A 19,245-nucleotide genomic window follows, 5' to 3' on the forward strand; every position below is an offset into this window, starting at 1 on the left:
AACCATGTGCGCGGTCAGATGCTGTGTTGCTTTTCGCGTGCGCCTCGGCGAAGCCATGTTGAAGACATTGGCAGTGCCCCGTTGTTTTTGGGGGTGGTTGGAGACGAGACAGACGCTTGTGAGCGAAAAGAGATTGATTGGGGCTGGGGCTATAACGAGGCAGGAAAATGCAAGCAAGCCAGGCAAAAGAAAGGACAGGCGGACACACGCGTAACGTGTCTGCGATAAGACGCGAGTGATGTGAGGTACGTAGCGAACAGAAACGTAGGACTGTGGTCGTGGCAAGACGATGGATAGGAAGATGCGATGCGATGCGACAGGTGATGGTGATGGTGATGGTGAAGTATTGAGTCATGAGTGAATAGAGTGAGTGAGTGAGTTTATGCTCAGTTGCCGCATCTCAACTCGGCAATGACGGAAGATACAGGACGCGCGCTCAAAAACATGTACAAGTTTTCATTTCGATGAGCAAAGACGCAATAATGAGTGAGAATGAAAGCCAGGAGATGGTATTGATTGATGGGACACGATATAGAATAGAATGCTTACTTGAGTTAAAGGCCCAGGAGGGAACGAGCAAGCAAATGCGCGTCTTGTTTGTCTGCGACGGTGACGACACAATGTGAAGGTCGAGTCACAGGTCAAGTCGTTTTGCTCGCCTGTCGCAGGTCGCAATCGCAGAATGATAGAGAGATACCTCACTCAGCCTTAGCAGATGCTGTGAGTGGATCCACAGCTAGGTTGATTGAGGATGAAGTTTGGGCGTAGAAGGTATGGATTGTGAGATGATGTACAATAGATACCTCACCTCAGTTCAACTCTGTTCCCGTCAGGTCGAGTTTGAGGTGGATTGGATGCGGCAGGTAAAAAGTAGATAGGTCTGTCTGGGGGATGGAGGAACGATGGATGGTACCTCGAGGCAAAGTAACTCGGGCAGGACCTTGGAAGTCGCTGGGACCTGGGGAGGGGAAGGTAGTCGTGGGTTACCCTTTTTTTTGGTGGAAAGGGGAGAATGGAATGGGCGAAAGGAGGTGGGCAGGCGTGACAGAAAGCTACGACGCTTGCGCTAAAAGTGGGTCACCGACGCTTCCGAGGCGCGAATAGCTTAGAATTTGACCTCATAATCACACTGTCTTTAGCCACATAAATTATACTGGAATGCACAGTGCGCTGATGACGAGCATGTTATCTCTTTCAGCAGGAAACATTTCGAAAACAAGTACTGAGAGGTACGTGCTCTCGTTCCCCGCCCGCTAATGAAAATCTCTCGTTTCTTTGGTTGATCCGGTAATTGCCAAGCCACGTTTGGTCAAGCCTCAGTTATCGTCGTACAAGTTTATCATAGAATCAGGCATTCAATCAGTTGAAGTGAGGTTGGCAGAGATATCTCCTTGGTATCAGTAATTGTCAATCCCACTCAATGAGTCTAGTCTCCTCGCGTACGTCACCTTTTTGATCTGACATGATCTGTTTCCCCCTCGTCAATGGCCTTCCTTGTCTAATAATTCACCGACTGGTCTAATCTCACGATATCATCCCATCAGACAATGAATCCCTGTTGGTGATTAATTATACGGTTGTCGGTGTTTTGCAATCTCTATTTCGTTTGTCGTGGCTGGTTAAATCTCTTTGATGAGACTTTCGTGTTTAGCTCCAGCAGCCACTGGCAGTTTCTATCTACGTGACGTGCTGTCATTTTGCATTGCGTGACAACCTTGGTAGGATAAAGCGGTCCTTTCACGTGTCCTCTGCTATTCTTTTGACTATTGCAACTATTCATCTGTCATCTATCACGTTCCTATGTTTGTTGGTTTCAACGTGTTTCGTTCTATTGACGAATGACAAGGTGTCATCCCCACTCCACGCGATCATTTCATACTTTATCTCCAACAACCACGAGGTGTTGTCAAAAGTAGGCGCACTTTGAATGACAGATCTGTACTAGATGTTGTCTTGACACCGTTTCTTGAACCTACGTACCTTGTCTTGCGGTACGTGCCATTTGAGGATGGCTGGCCTCAAGAGCCGCATCTCTCAAAATGATGGATCTGCCCCAATTCTCCACCCTACAAGTACTGTACACAATGGGGTATACCCGGCAATCTGGTCGCGTCTCGAGCTAAGATCGTGACATTGAATCTGTGTACCTCTCAAGTCCCTCCCACGTCGGATCCGGGACTCGGAGTTTTTGTTCTATCGTACGGGTGGCAATTAATATAAATGGATATGGTCTAATATGATGTTTCTGATGCTGTAGAGATGCAGTTTGAGTAATTCTGCTTGTTTATCCGTCGAGGCTGTCGACCCCCTTTTTTTTTCAATTTCTCCTCAACCGCACTTATGATGCCGCCTTTCACTGTCATAGGCACAACTCGAGCTCGAGCTGCATTTACACGGGCAAAGATACTGAACTGATTCAATCACATCAGGGGAGTTTTAGATTTACATGCTAATGCCCCGAATGGCAACCGTATGAGACTGCTACATACTCGATAGCTGTCAAGAGAAGACCAGACTCATCTTCGTTGTCCAGGGTAGGCTTACCGCAATATGTCCTCACGGACGGCATGTTGCGGAAATTCCTCCTTGTTCCCCAATAAGCACATTGTTAAAACACTACAAGAACTCTAATAAAATCAATTATATGAGGAAAACTAAATTTACTATAGTTTGATTAGGTTCTCACACCTATAGCAGAACTTCCGACTAAAAATGGTGCTAAGAATGAATATGTTTCTATAATCTCCGACTTTTCTTCCTCCTATGATTTAACTCCTGTTAGATTACCCGGCACATACAGGATGAAATCTCTTGAGCCCTAACGGTGGCGAACGCTGAGATTAAGCTCCGATAAAGAGGAATGCAACAGAACTACCAGATCAAGACAACGGCGAGATAACCAAATCTGACATTCACACGACGATCCGGCACCGGCATCAAACTCCATCGAGTTCATCTTCCTCCACCATCTCCAACTGCATTGCCGATCCCCGCCCGCTTCGAAACACGCTTGTAATCTGGGATGGCCTGATGTCCCACGCCAACAATAAAATAAGCACAAAAGAGGAGCACGGGGCACTCTCCCCATGCGAACGAAACATACACGCCTTAATATGGATATCGGGGAAATACATTCCGAGGCAAAAATGTCGCCCGCAATACGAGTTTGCGGTGAGCAAAGATCCTGATAATAGCAACAGAGCTCGAGTGCATCGGTGCTTTAGCCTTCTTTTGAGTTACATTAGACTATCAAGTTTCGAAACCTTTGTTCCTCGAGGGTTAGGCCCGCGGATGAAACCACCCCGGTTGCAAGAGCTGGTCGAAATATTCGGACACCTCTTGAGCCGTCCGTAGGGCCAAGCGATCAGGACCCTTGCTTCTACCTTACGCTCCATTGGATAGGGGAATTTATAGGTACAGTAGGACTGGATAATGGGAATCTCAAACATTCTGGTCGCGTTTCAAGCTACACCCTTATACAACGGTGAATATTGAAACGCCAGCCCTGCAAGATAGACATGTGGCGTAAAGAACACAAGGCATTGCTTAGCCATGGGGTAGAAACCTTCAACAAACACGAGATGAATCTGCCGGTGTCATGAATAATCTCACAAAACACGTAAACAACTTTAAAAAAAGTCTTTTTATATGGAGAGTGTACTTTAGTAGCACAATCAATAAAGACAAAACCCGAACGAAATTATCATCAACACGGAACCCTGCATGTGTTTTGTGGATTTACACGTACTGCTCTCTCACAAGCATATCCGGCCATAAAAAATCTTTGACGGCCCTTTGCCGCTTGACTAACAACTCACGATAGCTGCATCTCTGTCCCCGTGCAGAGCAAAGTTCCAGAACATTTTTCTCAGGACAGCCTGAAGGCCCCCAGTCCGGGATCCAAACAGCTATGACCATCTCGACCGCACAGACTACTGAAACACTGCCGAGGTAAGTCTACGAAGGGAAGTGTTGCGACTTGGCAAACATTTGACAGCTGTATAATGTTTAGCGCTTAATAGAGAAGGATTAAGTAAATAATACTTGAGGAATTATGTATCAGGATTTCGTATGCGAGGTTGCATGGAAGAAACTCAAAACTGAGGTTATCTAAAACTTATCTGGGAATCTCAGATCTTGGAGTTTCGGATCTCGACGTGTTTGATCGCTGCTTCAGACTCGAGCTCACACAGGAACGACAGCTATCCGGCGTCATGGGACCTCCTGCCAACTCGGTAGAGTAGCACCCGGTTTCCGGCAATGTTTCGATCCGAGCTGGAGAATGTGTTTCTCTTGACGCTGTCATGTTAGAAGTGTGCATCAGATATCTGAAGCCTGAAGGCATTCGCAGTTTTGTTTAGCGCCACAGAGCAGAGCCCTGCTGCCGGTGCTAGTGCATATTTTCATAAGGATGCTCTACAATACGATACGCATGGGGGTAAGCCGCGTAAAGATCTCGGACAAGGGAGTGAGATCGACTTCACAGAGTCACTCTACAGCAGCATTTCGCTACCAAGGGCCGGTTCACCGCCCGACACCACCTGGTGATCATCTTGCCATGGCACGGTGTTAGTCGGCCAGGGCTCCAAGAATAGACGAACAGATTCTGCCGTATTCAAATCACTCAGAGTTGCAAGGAAGGACGACGATCAGAGAGGCGTAAGACAGCGGGATCGAAGCATCCGTATCCATCCTGTGTCTCGCTTGGCCGTGTTTCTCATTATTGTTTTCTGTAACTGGGGAACGAATGTTTCCGTTTGTGCCGCAAACTCAGCTCGTTTCCCCTGCACGGCACATTGCCAGAACCATAACCAGGACACGATACAGAAGACCACAATAGGAATAAGTGCAGAGTCTGTCGACGGACAAGGTAAAAACAAAGTGTCGAAAGCACTGAACCAGTATTCTGAGGTTAATAAGCCGCCCAATCAGCAGAGGACGCTCCACAGAGTTCGCAAATGTCCATCTCTTTTGGACTAATCCCTGATACCGAGGTGAAATTACGCCAGTGCGTTAGCGGGTTTCAAGGGGGGATCCCTGAACCTTGGGCCTGGGGCGCGGCGGCAGCTAACGAAGCGGCGAGATTAGTTGGCTTTGTTAAGGTAGAAACCGAAACCGACGGTAAGGAAAGTTATATGGGTTTGAGTAGCAGTATAGTGACTCTGAGACAGGAAACATCATGACCAGAGAGTTGGTGAGATGATGATGCTCCTGCTGAAGAAGTGATATGTATGATATCAGAGTTGAAGTTGTTTCGCCCTGATCCTACCAAACAACAACAGATGAAGATAAAACTTCCTAAAGTCTAATTAATTAATAAAGGTGCAAACAAGTCACTGCGTGTTGAAATTAGACAGGCGCTTGTCGTCCCGCAAATTTGTGAATCGAGGCGTCCATGGCATGTGCGCATCGTCTAAACAGACGGCATATCTTGCACCCACCTATCACGAAACGATAGCCGACAGGGTTGCAATGTCATGCCCTCCACCAAACACCGTGCAAGCCGGCCGAGAAGTATATGTACGTATCTGGACTCGGCTCGAGTTTTGATACTTGGAGCCAAAAGGCGAGAGAAACGAAACCGGATATTGTTTAACTAAACATTTGGGGTTTGATAAGCTTTGCGGAACATCTCCTTGTAGCGGCTTTACTTCAGCTGCTTTATACAGAAACACCAAGAATCATGCAGCAGCAGCAACAACAACACCAACTCCCCGATCGTATTTACTTGTTACGCCCGGGCCAGTAGTAGTCTGCTAGCTGCAGCCAACAGCTTGGGACCTAATCACGGTCCTCCAGAAGATCACGGATCACAGCGCAGCGGCGCGCGATGGATGTTAGCCTCGAGGCTACAAGTGTGGGTGGGATTATTACAGCCAAACCACGAGGTTGAAGGAACTCGAGGTGCAAATCAAAATCAGGGACCGTCCAATTACGAAGCAATATATGAACCCCTGCTACTCGCCAGGGTTGGCTGCCAAGAAGCAGTTTGTGTGCTGCGCTGGAGAGTCAGACAAGGCTATCAACTAATGGAAGGGCACCTTGAATTATTACGCGCATCGCGCACCTGAAGCTGAGGTCGATGTAACGCAACACGACCCCGTTGAAGAGAGACTCACTGAATGTCTGCTGTCAGGAATAAGAAAAGTGATTGATTGATTATCAAGGAATGAACACGAGGAGGCCATACGTAAACCTAAGGAGAGTGCTATATGCGTGTCTTGTCCGACGGGAGACAGTTTCTCCTTGAGGGTAAAGGTACTGTGCTGCTGTGCTGTGCTGTGCTGTGCTGTAGAGATCGGATGCCAAGGATGGCGAAGAATATGTTTAAAACTCGCACAGGCCTGCCAATATCCGTTGTACGAGTACTGAACCGGGGGTGGTAAATGGATGTTTGGATCACTTCTTCAACAGTGGGAGACGCTACGTGCGGTGGTGACCGTTTTACCAGGCAAGGGTGAGTTGATTTGACAAGGCGGCGGATCTTGTATCCGTTACTGACAACGACTGTTCTGTTCTGCAGTTGCAGTTGCAGCATGTAAGTGATCGCTTTGAGGTTCGCTTGGGCGGACCATGTCATCTGGTCTTGGTTCGTGACGAATTGATTCATGATAGTGGCGGACGGTGGTGTTCGCTCCATATTCCTATTCTGTCGAGCTGTTTAGACTAGATCTCACCTTCACCGCGATTGAGGCTTGACTACTGCACACTTGTATCAAGCCATTGTCATCTGTGGCGTTTCTGTAATATTACGATCGTTGCTATTGCTTCACAAGCCCTTTTTTTTCGTCTGAGGTTTTTTTTGGGGGGCAAGAGAAACAAAGAAACCAAAAACCCCAGAAATTGGGGTGTCTCATTACTGCAGGTTTTGTCTTGTGTTAGTCTCGTCTTGCGCCCAGTCTATGGTCAGGCTAAAATAGTATAGTGTCGTCTAGTTTGTCTCCGTTTAGAGCCTCAGGTCTTGTTGTAGCAGTATTTGTTTTGAGTCCCAGACAGGAACTGTAAGATGAATCATCATCCACGACTTGTTCCGTCTGCGATGGATGTATGTTTTGGTTTTGTTCATGTTGCAGCATCCCAACTCCAGCCAAGCCACATGCCATGCCCTGCAGGCCCTGAATCTAACCCCCATGCTCTGTCCTGTCGCCTAGGCCTGGAACGCCTCCCACCCCCGTTCGTTAACGCTGTTAGACTGTTCCTGTTAGATGTAACAGGGGCCCTGGCAGTGAGCAAACCCTTGTTATGCCCTGATCCATGTCCTTCCTCCAATCCATGCATGGCCCGAACCATCACCACCGTCGTGGCCGTTGCAATCTGCCCCGTACGTACTGTACCTTACTCTAGTGAGCCTGTTACTGCATGCGTGCCGCTGTAAACTGTCTATTGTGCCTGTTTCTGAATCTTCCATTGTTATTACTACACCACTTGCCCCTCCCCTTCTAATAAACTACTTCTACTTCTCCTCCTCTTTCCCTTCTTCACTTTGGATTGTCATCCTCAACCTCACATCTTTTCTTTTCTTTTTCTTCTGCTTTGCAAGAAACGCTGTCGCGTCTTGTAATTGTATTCACTTCTTCGGCTCTGCTTCACTTCTTCTACGCAGCTAGCTCCAACACACTCATTAACAGTACCAACTTGGACCAACTGGTTTGGCTGCTGACACTCCTTTGAACAACAACAACCACCCATTACCTTCTACACAACAAAACCGATATTGGTTTTTCATTCAACGCCTTTTTATAACAATTCTGTTTCATTCTATCTGAAACAGTTCCAACTTTTGAGCACTTTCCTTTCCGGTGTCTGTATTTTCGAGTTTAAATATTCTCGCTGGCTTAAACAGCACATCCGGCATTCGAACGATATCACTCGCTTCGATCACACTTGGTCTGGCTTCTTCTTCAAGACCAGCTTATACGACGACTTTCGACTCTTCGAAAAACGACGATTCTTTTCAGCAGCCTGACTTTTATTTTACGATACCCCATTGCGGATTCAAGGCAGTACAATGAACAGCCGACCAATGAGCTCAGGCATGCCTCAACACCAGATGGCTCAGGCCCCCGCGCCTTATATCCCATCGCGGGATTCCATGGACCGCCACGACTACGGAATTTCAAAGAACCGTAAGGCTTCGTCGACTGGCGGTGGACGTGCTTGGAGCGATGAGGAGGTGAGTCAATGTTGTTTAGTTGTACCGGACCAAATCACTAACCCCAAGTTTAGGAGTCGTATCTCATCCAAACTCGCCTCCAGAAGATGCCATATAAGTACATTGCAGCCCACCTCAAGAAGACAGAGTTGGCTTGCCGTCTTCACTACCATCAGCTCTCCCATGGCAGCAACCGACGCAACAAGCGTGCTGCCTCAGTCTCATCGGGTGCCTCCAACGACATCCCCCAGACTCACCACGTGAACGTCCCCAGCCCTGCACGAGAGACTGTCTCTCGCTCAGTTTCTCCTGGTGGAAGTGTACGAAGTTATAGCCCTCCTCCCTGCAACGTCAACACTGCCAGCCACATCCAACTCCCCAGCATCGTTGGACCTAGCGATGTCACTCGTCTACCGTCCATTCTCCCAAAGCCATCTCGCATGTCTCTCCCACCTCCCGTCACCAACCAGTCATATACGACGACAGTGGACGTCCCTGTTCAGATGCCTCATGCTGCTTTTCACCACCGCGCAGCTTCGCTTCAACGAACAACACCTCCCCTGCGTCTTGACTGCTCAGTTGTGCCTGCTCCTGGACCCGTATCTTCACCTCCTGCACACAATGCCTCGCATGTCGATCTTTCACGCCTTCATTCCATCTACTCAACCCACCGCGCGTCTTTCTGGACAACAATCGCCAACGAGTATGGTCCTTCAGTGTCGCCCACTGTTCTCGAGCAGGCCTGGAAAACTGGCACCTGCTGCAGCCCTTCTTCTCTAACACCAATCACCCCCATCTCAAGCCCAGGCCAGGCCGAGAAGGATGCACAGAGCCAGTCCTACAACAAGGGACAGGACAAGACACGGATCTCTTCGATCCTTGGAATTGATGCTGACCCACGAACCGCTCGCGATCGGGATATTGTGAGACGGCTGGAAGAGGAGCGATTCGGTATGATGCAAACCGCTCACTGAACATGGACTCTTCGGGTCACGTCACCCTGTCTTGATCCTCATCCCATCCAGAGGCGAGGTAATTTGGAATGAGGACAAGGTGAGACTGCAGCGTGGTCTCGCCTCATTGTATGATACGCCTCCTGCTTTTCGCATTTCGTTTCAATCACGGCATTGTTGCTCTCTACCACCAGAGGCATGCACACGACACGGCATATCTGCCACACACTTGGGCATTTTACTTGCGCCCGCACTCGTTTTCACGAAGTACATCACTTTCATTCTTTTCACTGTGCGCCTATACCGTTCTTATCTTACGAACAAAGTATTGTCTAGTGGGTGGGATCCAGTTCAATACTGGATCCTTGAGGTGGAAAAAAAGGAGGTAGATGCACGGCATTTGCTACACGACATGAAGAGCACTTGTCGCAGATGAAGAGAGACACTACTACACACCTTTTCCGTCCTATGCTTGGAGTAAAGACCTGTCCCGGGGTAGTGGGCAGAGTCATGGATTTTTCATTTGGTCTCAATTTTCGGTTTTTTTTGACGTTTTTTTTTTTCTCACCCGTTTTATTTGGCTTGCCATTTCGGCAGATTTCCTTACATTGTACAGTCCTCTTGTTGTTTCGTATTCAGGACTGATGAAATTACGGTGATGAAAGAAAAGAGCCAAAGCTCAAGACGCTCGGCCCCGGGCTACTACTACTGAGCGGATGGGGTTTATGGGGAGGAGGATAATATTAGATACACCCTGTCAGTGGTAAAAGCTGGCAGGCATCAATTGATAATCTTCTTCACCTTGAACTGTTTATTGTTTCATGTGGACTGTGACATGACAGCGTTGGAAAAAAGTGCTGCTTGTTTGCGTAATTGAGGTGAAACTAGATCAGCGTGTGTTAGTGGAGGGTATGGGGATGGGATATGTTTGAGGTTGCTCGAGACGGTGATACGTCCGAACAGTGTCTGTACAAGGTGTCATGAAGATGATTTCGCAGCAAAAGCCCGAATTGTAATGGTACTGCTGAGTGATGCTTATGTATTGTGGTGAGTTGGGTGGGTGGGTGTATGTGTCTTGGCTGTGCAGCGTTGCAATGCGTTTTCCGAGTCTCTGTTTCACAATGACGACGGCTGTGTATCAAAGCGCATAGACCAATATGACTTGCATGATATTGGGGTTGATATTGACGAGTTGTGAGTACGTACAGTGTGTCTTGTGGCTGAGGTATGAAAGGAGACGTAAGGAGGTGTGTTTGTTTGTAGTTGAACAACCGACGAATGGAGGTCATGCCTATTCTGGACTATAACATGATATATCTGACACGTCGAAACATTACAAATTCTCGGTGGTTAGAACCGTTCGGGTGAGTGTCAGCCGAAACTTCGGTGTCTCTCCCCCGTATCCGATCCGCGGTTCGGCCCCGGTGGATGAAGAAATTGTGGATGTCACGCGGAGAGGGGCGCATCGGGAATCATGGGAGGGGAAGGGAAGAGATGGATCCATAGCGAATGGGACTGCGGAGTCCCGGCCGAATGTAACTGTAAGGTTGTTAGATGTTCTTAGGGAGGGTGTTTTCCCATTTAGCCGCTGTCACGTCGTTTTGTTTTTGTTTTGGGGGTTAATTAAATCTGGCCCCACGCTTATGATCTGGACGAAGGTATCGTGAGGGGAGCATGTTTCCCAGGAGTGGAGATGACCTCGGGTATTTCAAGTATTCATTATCTCTTGCACTCACTCAACACTGACAGAGGAGACAGACAGTTCTTGTTTCCTCTGCTTGATTGGCAATGACTAGCTCGGACCTATTAAAGCTCGAGGGATCCGCAATTGCTAAACCGACGGTTGGTATTCGACAAAGCTCAAAGGTCACTAACTAATGTGCGGGGTTGCTGGCCTCTCTAGAAGGCGGGAAGTGGATATGTCATGATCATACCAAGTCAATAGGGGTTAAAGAAAGAAGAATCAAGAGAAGGGGAAACTCTTGATGAGAAACGCGGAGCGAATGCCGAGCTGTTCGGTCCGGCAAAGGAAGGATAAGTGAGGCAAGCCAAGATTTTGAGTGAGAATAGCCTTTTCTAACACGAGGTAAACGAGTTTGACGCAATTTCACGAGGCTTCTCTTATCTATCATGTGTTGTCAATGAGCGAGAAGCGACATTGGCTTGGGGAGTACAAAATGTCACAACTGCAGCAGCCGTTATCATCACTTCCTTTCTCCCTTGTTATAGTCTCACTTCCATCTCTTCTCTCTTCGTGACTTGTAATATCGTAAACCTCAACTGATCAACAGAGGAGCCAACGCCACTCACTTACTCTACTCCGCACACTACACCACCTCAAGTCACAGGGCTACGAAGCTACAGGCTACAGGACATTCCGCTTACATTGAAAAAAGTCACTAAAATCGAACTACTCCGCTCTTCGGCAGACGCATTGCAACTCGCACCACAATTCTTGTCTAATCCGACGCTTGTCTTTGGTCAATTTCTCTTCGTCTTGGGTTCTCTGTCACCCTCACCCAAGACCAAAGTCTAAAGACCTTGCTGTCCGGAATCAATTCCTTTATATAAGGTCAGTCACTGCCCGTGGGGTTACGCCTTGGCATCCTCTTTACTGTAACATAAACCAGCTCATCCTTTCTTCCTCTTTCTCACTCCGACATCGCTATTTATCCTTTACCTTAAACTAATCCAAGTCATCAGGAGATAGCTTCTTTCACCTTGACTTAACTCTGGTGTTTCTCAGCCATTGAATCACTAGAAGCCGCTGAACTCCACCGACAGACTACAGACTGAGATCAGCTCTCACAACTCATCATCATGGCGGACCAAGTCCAACACGACCCTAAACAAGACCCAGACTACATCCCCTTTCCTTGCCTTCCTCCCGGTGGTGCTCTAAACCGTTGGTCAACAAAGATCACTCGCGAGCATGACTATCCCGGAGCTCAGGTATGCTTCCCCTACCTCTACCATATCCCAGCAACTCACTGACATTACCAGGCTATGCTCTACGGAGCTGGTGTCCCTAACAAGGACAAGATGAAGAATGCCCCTCAAATCGGTGTTGCTACTGTGTGGTGGCAAGGAAACCCTTGCAAGTGAGTTTTGAACCGAAAGCCTCTCTCAAGACTGAACACTAATGATTTGTAGTACTCATCGTAAGTGAGACAACCTCGCGCTGGTAAATCTATACTCACAAAGTTGCAGTCCTCGATCTTGGCCAAATCGTCAAGAATTCTATTGAGAAGGAGGGCATGATCGGGTGGCAGTTCAACACCGTTGGTGTCTCTGACGCCATCACTATGGGAGGCGAAGGTCAGTGAAACTCACTCACAAAATTCACAAATAACTCACACCTCTCAGGCATGCGTTTCTCTCTTCAAACTCGAGAAATCATCGCTGATTCAATCGAGTCTGTAACTTGCGCCCAGCACCATGATGCCAACATCTCTATTCCTGGCTGTGACAAGAACATGCCCGGCACTGTAATGGCCGCCGCTCGTCACAACCGCCCCTTTATCATGATCTACGGCGGTACCATCCGCAAGGGTCACTCTAAGCTCCTCGAGCAGCCCATCAACATCAGCACATGCTACGAAGCTTCTGGCGCTTTCACTTATGGCCGACTCCACGCAAAGACAAATCCTGGTGAGGCCGGCCGTGAGAGCTCTGATGTCATGGATGATATCGAGAAGCATGCTTGTCCCGGTGCCGGAGCCTGTGGTGGCATGTACACGGCTAACACTATGGCTACTGCCATCGAGGCTATGGGTCTTTCACTACCTGGCTCTTCATCATACCCTGCCGAGTCTCCTGAGAAGCGTCGTGAATGTGAGCGCGCTGCTCAGGTTATCCGAACTACTATGGAGAAGGATCTCCGTCCTCGCGATATCATGACCCGAGCTTCTTTCGAGAACGCTCTTGTTCTGACTATGATTCTGGGTGGTTCCACAAACGGTGTTCTTCACTTCCTCGCCATGGCCAACACAGCTGGTGTACCCCTGACCATCGACGATATCCAACGCGCCAGTGATAGAACACCTTTCCTCGCTGATCTGGCCCCCAGTGGAAAGTACTACATGGAGGATCTGTACAACGTTGGCGGAACACCTTCCGTTATCAAGATGCTCATCGCTCGTGGTCTTCTTGACGGCAGCATCATGACCGTCACCGGCAAGACTCTTGCCGAGAACGTGGAAGACTGGCCCAGCCTGGACCCTGGTCAGGATATCATCCGCTCTCTCGATAACCCTATTAAGGACTCCGGCCACATCCGCATTCTACGAGGAAACTTTGCTCCCGGCGGTGCCGTTGCCAAGATTACTGGAAAGGAGGGTCTGTCTTTCACAGGCAAGGCTCGTGTATACGACACTGAGAAGATGCTCAACGCTGCCCTGAACAAGGGTGAGATCAAGCAATCCGACGGTAACTTGGTCGTTATTGTTCGATATGAAGGTCCCAAGGGTGGTCCCGGTATGCCCGAACAACTGAAGGCCTCTGCAGCCATCATGGGTGCTGGTCTCTCGAATCTCGCCCTCGTCACGGACGGTCGATACAGCGGTGCCTCTCACGGCTTCATCGTCGGTCACGTTGTGCCCGAAGCTATGGTCGGAGGCCCTATCGCTCTGGTCAAGGACGGAGATGTAATTACTATCGATGCAGTTAGAAACCGCATTGATGTCGATATCACCGATGAGGAGATGGAGAAGCGAAGGAGTGAGTGGAAGGCCCCCGAGCCTAGAGTCAAGAGAGGTGTGCTGGCCAAGTATGCTAAGTTGGTCGGAGACGCTTCTCACGGTGCCGTGACAGATCAGTGGTAGATATCCAAGACTGACATGGACAGCAAAAAATAAAAATGGGAATATTTACGTTGCATTGAAACACAACACTATGATCTCGCATAATATTGAACAAGGACTAACACGACCATATAATTAAGAGCAGCGACTTGTATAAACTTGGCAAGTTTGATTTCTATTATGAATGAGGATTGGAAACTAAAATGAATGAAGGGTATCGAGCACATCCACACGCTTCTCTGTCTCCCGCTAACGCTCCTCTTTCAACCCATGCATAACCACCTTCTTGCTCTTGTCTTGATACACAAATACATCTTGCACGCATAAATATACTTTGAAAACACACGACCGCTTCTCTCCTCTCCCGTAGTTATATCCAATCACCACTCAACGTCTCCCCATATAATCTCGGCGCTTTCATCGACAGGCTAGTCGTACGCTGTAGCAAATGACCCTTGATGACTATCTGGCGGACTCTAGTCACCCAGGGGCATGCCCTCAAGCTCATCTAGCAATCGTCGCCAGTTGTCTGCGAGCATCTCGGCGTACTTGACTCGCTCGCCGGCCCAGTCCTGGTTCCATCGGCTGACCTGGTATTGAGTTGATTGGAAGGTGACAAGTTCGTCGCGGATACACTCCTTGACGAAGATGGAGCGATTGTGTTGCTGGACAATAGACTCCTTATCCTGATCCTTTGTTAGCGCTTCCTCTTCTAATAGTTCAGAGAGAGACTTACCTTGACGATGTTCTCTGCTATGCGGTCGATCTCACCAGCCTTAACCACACCTTCTGGCTTAGATCTCAAGTTGGCAAGCTTGTTCTCATTTGTCTGAATCCTCCGCTCCAGATAAGGAATGTTATCTTTATCCAATCGCTCTCTTCGCTCAAACATCTCACGCACGCTGACAAGGGCATCTCGTTGGCGCTTGAGGTCCTCAAGAACTCCCTCGTCCCATCCACGGCTCTCATCCTCCATCAAAGCCTGGCAAGTTCTGAGGTGTTTGCTCATGGCAACAAGTCCATCATTAAGAAGAGGAACCTCGTTGGTGTCAGTTGCGTAAGTATCCTCCGATGTTTCTGTCAAAGAAGCCAAAGAAAGGGCAATCCGAGCGTGGTCAGCAGCCACGCCCTCGGTTCGCTTGACGAGACGATCCATGATGTTGCAGACGTTAATGTAAAGCTCAGCAGACCGCTTGACGCCATTGCGTGTTCGGTTGAAGAGATCCTCGAGTTCAGCTGGCAAAGAATCCTCCAAACCAGGTGGTAGTGCTCTATCAGTAAACTCATCCTGAACAGAAATGGTAGCTTGCTTGCGCCACACAGATAGTTCCTGATGCTGATATTAGCTTCAGCAGTTGATTTACACTTGGTGGCAGAATTGACTTACTGTAGGAACGGTCAAGAACATGACGACAAGTTGTTCCTGACTCAGAATCGGGTGCCTGATAAGGGCATTCAAGAACCGTGACAGACCCCTCCTTCGCTTCTCGATAAAAGCCCCATCGTTGGACAGATGGCTGCCATTTACACCTACACGCTTAGGTGGAAGTAGCGGTAGAATACGGAATGGATATCTCTTGTGTAGACAATCCAATAGCCAGACAAAGTCGCTGTATCTGCGAATAACCTTGCTACCGCGCCTTATGCTCGAGATTTCATAATTATGGTGCTGGAACATGAAAACACCTTCCTTTTCCGGCATAAGCACAACAACGACATTCTCCTCGGCGCCGCGGCTGGCTCTACCACTACTCGTATGGTGTTGAAGAGCTGGAGGTTGTGCAGTTGGTGTCATATCGGGAGCTCCACCAAAGGGATTCTGGACAGGCCCAGAGGGAGATTCCCCAAAGCCTACAACAGGGTTGTTCCCATCAAAGTATCCCCATCCACCAGGCGTTGTCACCGAGTTGCTGCTATGCTGTCTCCGGCTGTTTGGAGACGTAGTGGCTTGAGGGGATGCAATATTAGGCAGAGGAGGAGCGTCGATTACTGTTGTCGGGGGTGTTTGGCCAAAGCCGGCATGGCCATTTGTGCTGTTTCGCTGGGTGCCGTTGGACTTGGAGGGACCATGATCATGGGTTTTGTGCATATCAGGACTCCCCCATGGATCATCCTCTGGGTCATCCATGGCTGGTCGAAATTGCTTAGGCTGTTGTTGCGCAGGAGGAGTTTGTTGTTGTTGAGGAGGAATATCTTTTGGAGGTGTCTGAGGCGGCTTCGCGGAGAGTTCAGCGACTGGAGGTAGGATGGGCTCTGCAGTGAGACCCGCGAGCTTGGGTTGCGGAAGGCCTGTGATGGAAATGAGTTATTAGCTGGACCTGAGTAGTGTCCCCACCAACCGCCGGGGGGGATATGCCAGCACTGATATGACATCCATGGCATTGCATTGACCAGTTGATAGGGCAGCTTGTAAGTCTTGGCAAGCAAGCGATTTACATGAGGGGAAAATAATCATGCGAAATGCGAATCGAAGAGATATGTTTACTTACGTTTTCGGCGCTCGTCAACACCATCCAGGCTTATGACTTCGCCCTCTTGTGCAAGGCCTACCAGAGCCAGCAGCACATTGAACTCGTTTCGACCTAGCAGTACATCCCCGCCTCCGGGAGCAACCAAGGACATAATGCGAGCTTGGGCATCAGCACCAAGTCTGGCAGTAGCAAAGAGCTTTGCGACACCACCAGAAGTGACCTGACCTCCGCTACCATCTTCGCGCACTACTGTATCGAAGGTCTCGATATATTCATCGGGCACGTCGTTACCGGGGAGGAGGTTGCGAATAAGATCGGCTCTGCTCTGCTGCTTGCGCGGCGTGGGCATGTCCCAAGGTGAATCATGGGAGTCGTTATCGTCAGCGAAGAGACTGTTGGATGGCTTTGGAGTTCCAGAACCAGAGTCATCGTCGAAGAGTCCAGCACCGCCGCGACGAGCTGGACCAGTAGACGAGCCCAGACCTGGGCTGTCCTCCGTCGGCGATGAACCAAAAAGTGACATTGTGACTTTCAGGCGAGCAGTGAATGTAAGATTATCTTGCGGCGCGTATCAATCTCGTCGATGTCGATCAGCCGAGTCGCGATTACTCGTGGAGAGCGTAGATCGGTCGTCTAGATAGCGATTCGTAATCGAAGCCGCGAAGAGGACGATATACAGCGCAATCGAGTTGGGTGCGCGATACCGAGCCTGCGATGGAACAAAGCTGCAGCTACAGGAGTTGAAGCGAAGCCAATAAGCAATACAAAAGCTCTAGCGACGAAATACACGCGAATTGAGAGGCAACTGGGAGGTTGGTGAAGTCATTGCAAGTGGAGAAGACCTGGGTCTGCGACATCAACTTAAACCGGACGGAGCTGTTGTGGAGAGTCATGGGTACGTACCCCCTGACGCATGCAACGGTTAAAATGGATGTTCCTGGAGACGCCACAGCCCGTCGAGACTGTGGCTGATCACCAGAGGTTACGGAAACAAGTTCGTGAGTTCAATTGTTTGTACATTGCTTGTTATCACATCCAAGTGTCTATACTCGGTCATTATAATACAATTCTTCATATGCCCTTCCCAACTCTTAGAACAGAGTCTCCTCAGTGGCTGCCTTCTCCTTCTTAACCTCGCTCTTGATCTTGTGCACACCAGGCACCCTGAAGTACAAACTGGGCGACTCTCCTGGAGCAAGCTGGTGGCTCAAGTATCCTCGGTGTGCGGGATCACGATAGTACTCAATGTCCTCACGGCTGGTAGGGTCGGGTAATCGGTACCGGAAGGGTGAATCGCGGGCTGCGGCCAGCACAGTATCGACGTGCTCCAATCCTTGAGGGAGAGGCTTATCTGTGTTGACGGACTGGCCTCGTAGGAGTCGTTTTATGGCCAGCTTGGTATAGTATCGGGTGAGGACCTTGCCTCCAGCACCTTCAATAGCGGCAATAGCTCCAGCAGAAACACGGGAGACCATTACATCGATGGGCTGCTTAAGCATATCCGCACCTCGGGAGAGGACCTTGACACCATCCTTGACAGTTCCAACAATGCCACACTCGATCAATTCCTTTGGTGTAATCTGCTTGGTGGGGTCGATTCGTCCTTGGTCGATCCAAACCTGGATCTGGTCGAGGTTGACTTCCGACATCTGAGGAGCTCGGCTGCAAATTTGTTAGTCAATTGAACTCTTGTAACTCCTGACTCTTCAAATTCTTGTCGGAATATTTGTAGGCGCCTCACAAGTTGCTGAAACCCTTTCGGCCATGCTTGACGATCAAAGGTGTCTGACCACCCTGGAACCACGGCTTGACCTTTCCATGCTGCTTCTGACCCTTGTGACCACGACCAGATGTCTTTCCGTGTCCGGACGAGGGACCACGACCAACTCGCTTCTTCTGGTGAACGGCGCCAGCGTTGTTGGCGAGACTGCTGAGGATAGACGCATTTCGGGTCTGGAGGGAGAGGCCGGAGAGGTAGGCGGTCAGCGACGACACGGGAGCATTGGTAGTCGTCCTGCAGCACAGCGGCGTGCTGAAGGGTGAAATTCGAGGAGGCATCGTCGTGGAGAGGGCGCCGTGGCCGTGAGTCTGGAATTGATGCTGGCGATCTAGAAGTCGACGGTAACCAATTTTTTGAATGGCTTAGCGCAAGAATGTCAAGCTGGGGGCAGTGGATGCCTCAGGCTGCAACTCATGGAAACTCATCGACGACAGGCTCAGAGCCAACGTTTTTGAAATTGAGATTGATAATGATTATTGTACTATTAGAAGACTTCATAAAGTCTTTGTATCTTCACTGGCCGTACCAAAGGTCCGGCCCTTCCGGAAAGAGGGAGCCGTTGAACCTCCCTCAAAGATATCACTTACACACATTACTCCTCCAATACATCAACCACAGAGCCCAAATCTTTCACCTGAACATCTTAATCCCATATAGCATTCATTATGAAACATTCATGAACAGAGAACACGATAATCAGTTGCAGAGAGTCCTTCCTCCCAGGCTTTGCGTATCCCCAGCCGTGCTTGCGAGTCTTTCTCTTGCCTTAGCAGCGCGCTGAGCTCTTTTGATTCTCTTTCTGCGTCTATAAATAGCCAAGCAGCACCCAAATGAGAAACAATGCAATAAGAGGCATACCAATCACAAGAAATAAAAACATTGGATCGGATACAAGATTCGCTGGGTCATCATCAGTAGCCCGGTGGTGCTTGGACATCATGGTGCCCATTTGAACGATCGATATAGCTGTGTTCAAGGCTGGCCAGATAAACTTTGTAGAGACAGCGATTAAACAAGTATTGTATAAGCCTTTTGGCTGGCTTCCGTTGTCTCAGCTCAAGACGCCCAGTTTCGTTGTGAATGACCC

The 19,245-nt window shown here is 49.1% G+C and overlaps 5 protein-coding genes across 5 annotated transcripts; 2 read left to right on the forward strand and 3 right to left on the reverse strand.

The window, feature by feature from the left end:
- Positions 1-2,741: 2,741 nt before the first annotated feature.
- On the reverse strand, positions 2,742-3,133 carry FOBCDRAFT_224082 (uncharacterized protein). The gene has a single exon (XM_059609648.1). It carries the CDS (start codon positions 3,086-3,088, stop codon positions 2,819-2,821), a length of 270 nt encoding a protein of 89 aa, XP_059467234.1. The 5' UTR covers positions 3,089-3,133; the 3' UTR covers positions 2,742-2,818.
- A 4,875-nt stretch (positions 3,134-8,008) lies between these two features.
- On the forward strand, positions 8,009-9,126 carry FOBCDRAFT_201937 (uncharacterized protein; the record flags this gene model as incomplete). Its single annotated transcript, XM_031184661.2, has 2 exons — positions 8,009-8,173; positions 8,227-9,126. 2 exons carry the CDS (start codon positions 8,009-8,011, stop codon positions 9,124-9,126), a joined length of 1,065 nt encoding a protein of 354 aa, XP_031040303.1.
- Positions 9,127-11,667: 2,541 nt separating this feature from the next.
- On the forward strand, positions 11,668-13,989 carry FOBCDRAFT_224089 (dihydroxy-acid/6-phosphogluconate dehydratase). The gene is made up of 5 exons (XM_031184664.3): positions 11,668-12,057; positions 12,109-12,206; positions 12,259-12,266; positions 12,316-12,423; positions 12,472-13,989. Exons 1-5 carry the CDS (start codon positions 11,926-11,928, stop codon positions 13,926-13,928), a joined length of 1,803 nt encoding a protein of 600 aa, XP_031040306.1. The 5' UTR covers positions 11,668-11,925; the 3' UTR covers positions 13,929-13,989.
- A 72-nt stretch (positions 13,990-14,061) lies between these two features.
- FOBCDRAFT_161843 (uncharacterized protein) lies at positions 14,062-17,201 on the reverse strand. The gene is made up of 4 exons (XM_059608400.1): positions 16,397-17,201; positions 15,295-16,196; positions 14,644-15,237; positions 14,062-14,593 (listed from the first exon to the last, which is right to left on the reverse strand). The coding sequence occupies exons 1-4, from the start codon at positions 16,899-16,901 to the stop codon at positions 14,384-14,386; spliced, it is 2,211 nt and encodes a 736-aa protein (XP_059464957.1). The 5' UTR covers positions 16,902-17,201; the 3' UTR covers positions 14,062-14,383.
- Positions 17,202-17,377: 176 nt separating this feature from the next.
- Positions 17,378-18,493, reverse strand: FOBCDRAFT_224092 (ribosomal protein L18e/L15P). Its single transcript, XM_031184668.3, has 2 exons — positions 18,120-18,493; positions 17,378-18,040 (listed from the first exon to the last, which is right to left on the reverse strand). Exons 1-2 carry the CDS (start codon positions 18,434-18,436, stop codon positions 17,470-17,472), a joined length of 888 nt encoding a protein of 295 aa, XP_031040310.2. The 5' UTR covers positions 18,437-18,493; the 3' UTR covers positions 17,378-17,469.
- Between the last annotated feature and the right edge of the window lie 752 nt (positions 18,494-19,245).

Source organism: Fusarium oxysporum, chromosome V, assembly GCF_013085055.1.
Source record: "Fusarium oxysporum Fo47 chromosome V, complete sequence".
NCBI lineage: Eukaryota > Fungi > Ascomycota > Sordariomycetes > Hypocreales > Nectriaceae > Fusarium > Fusarium oxysporum.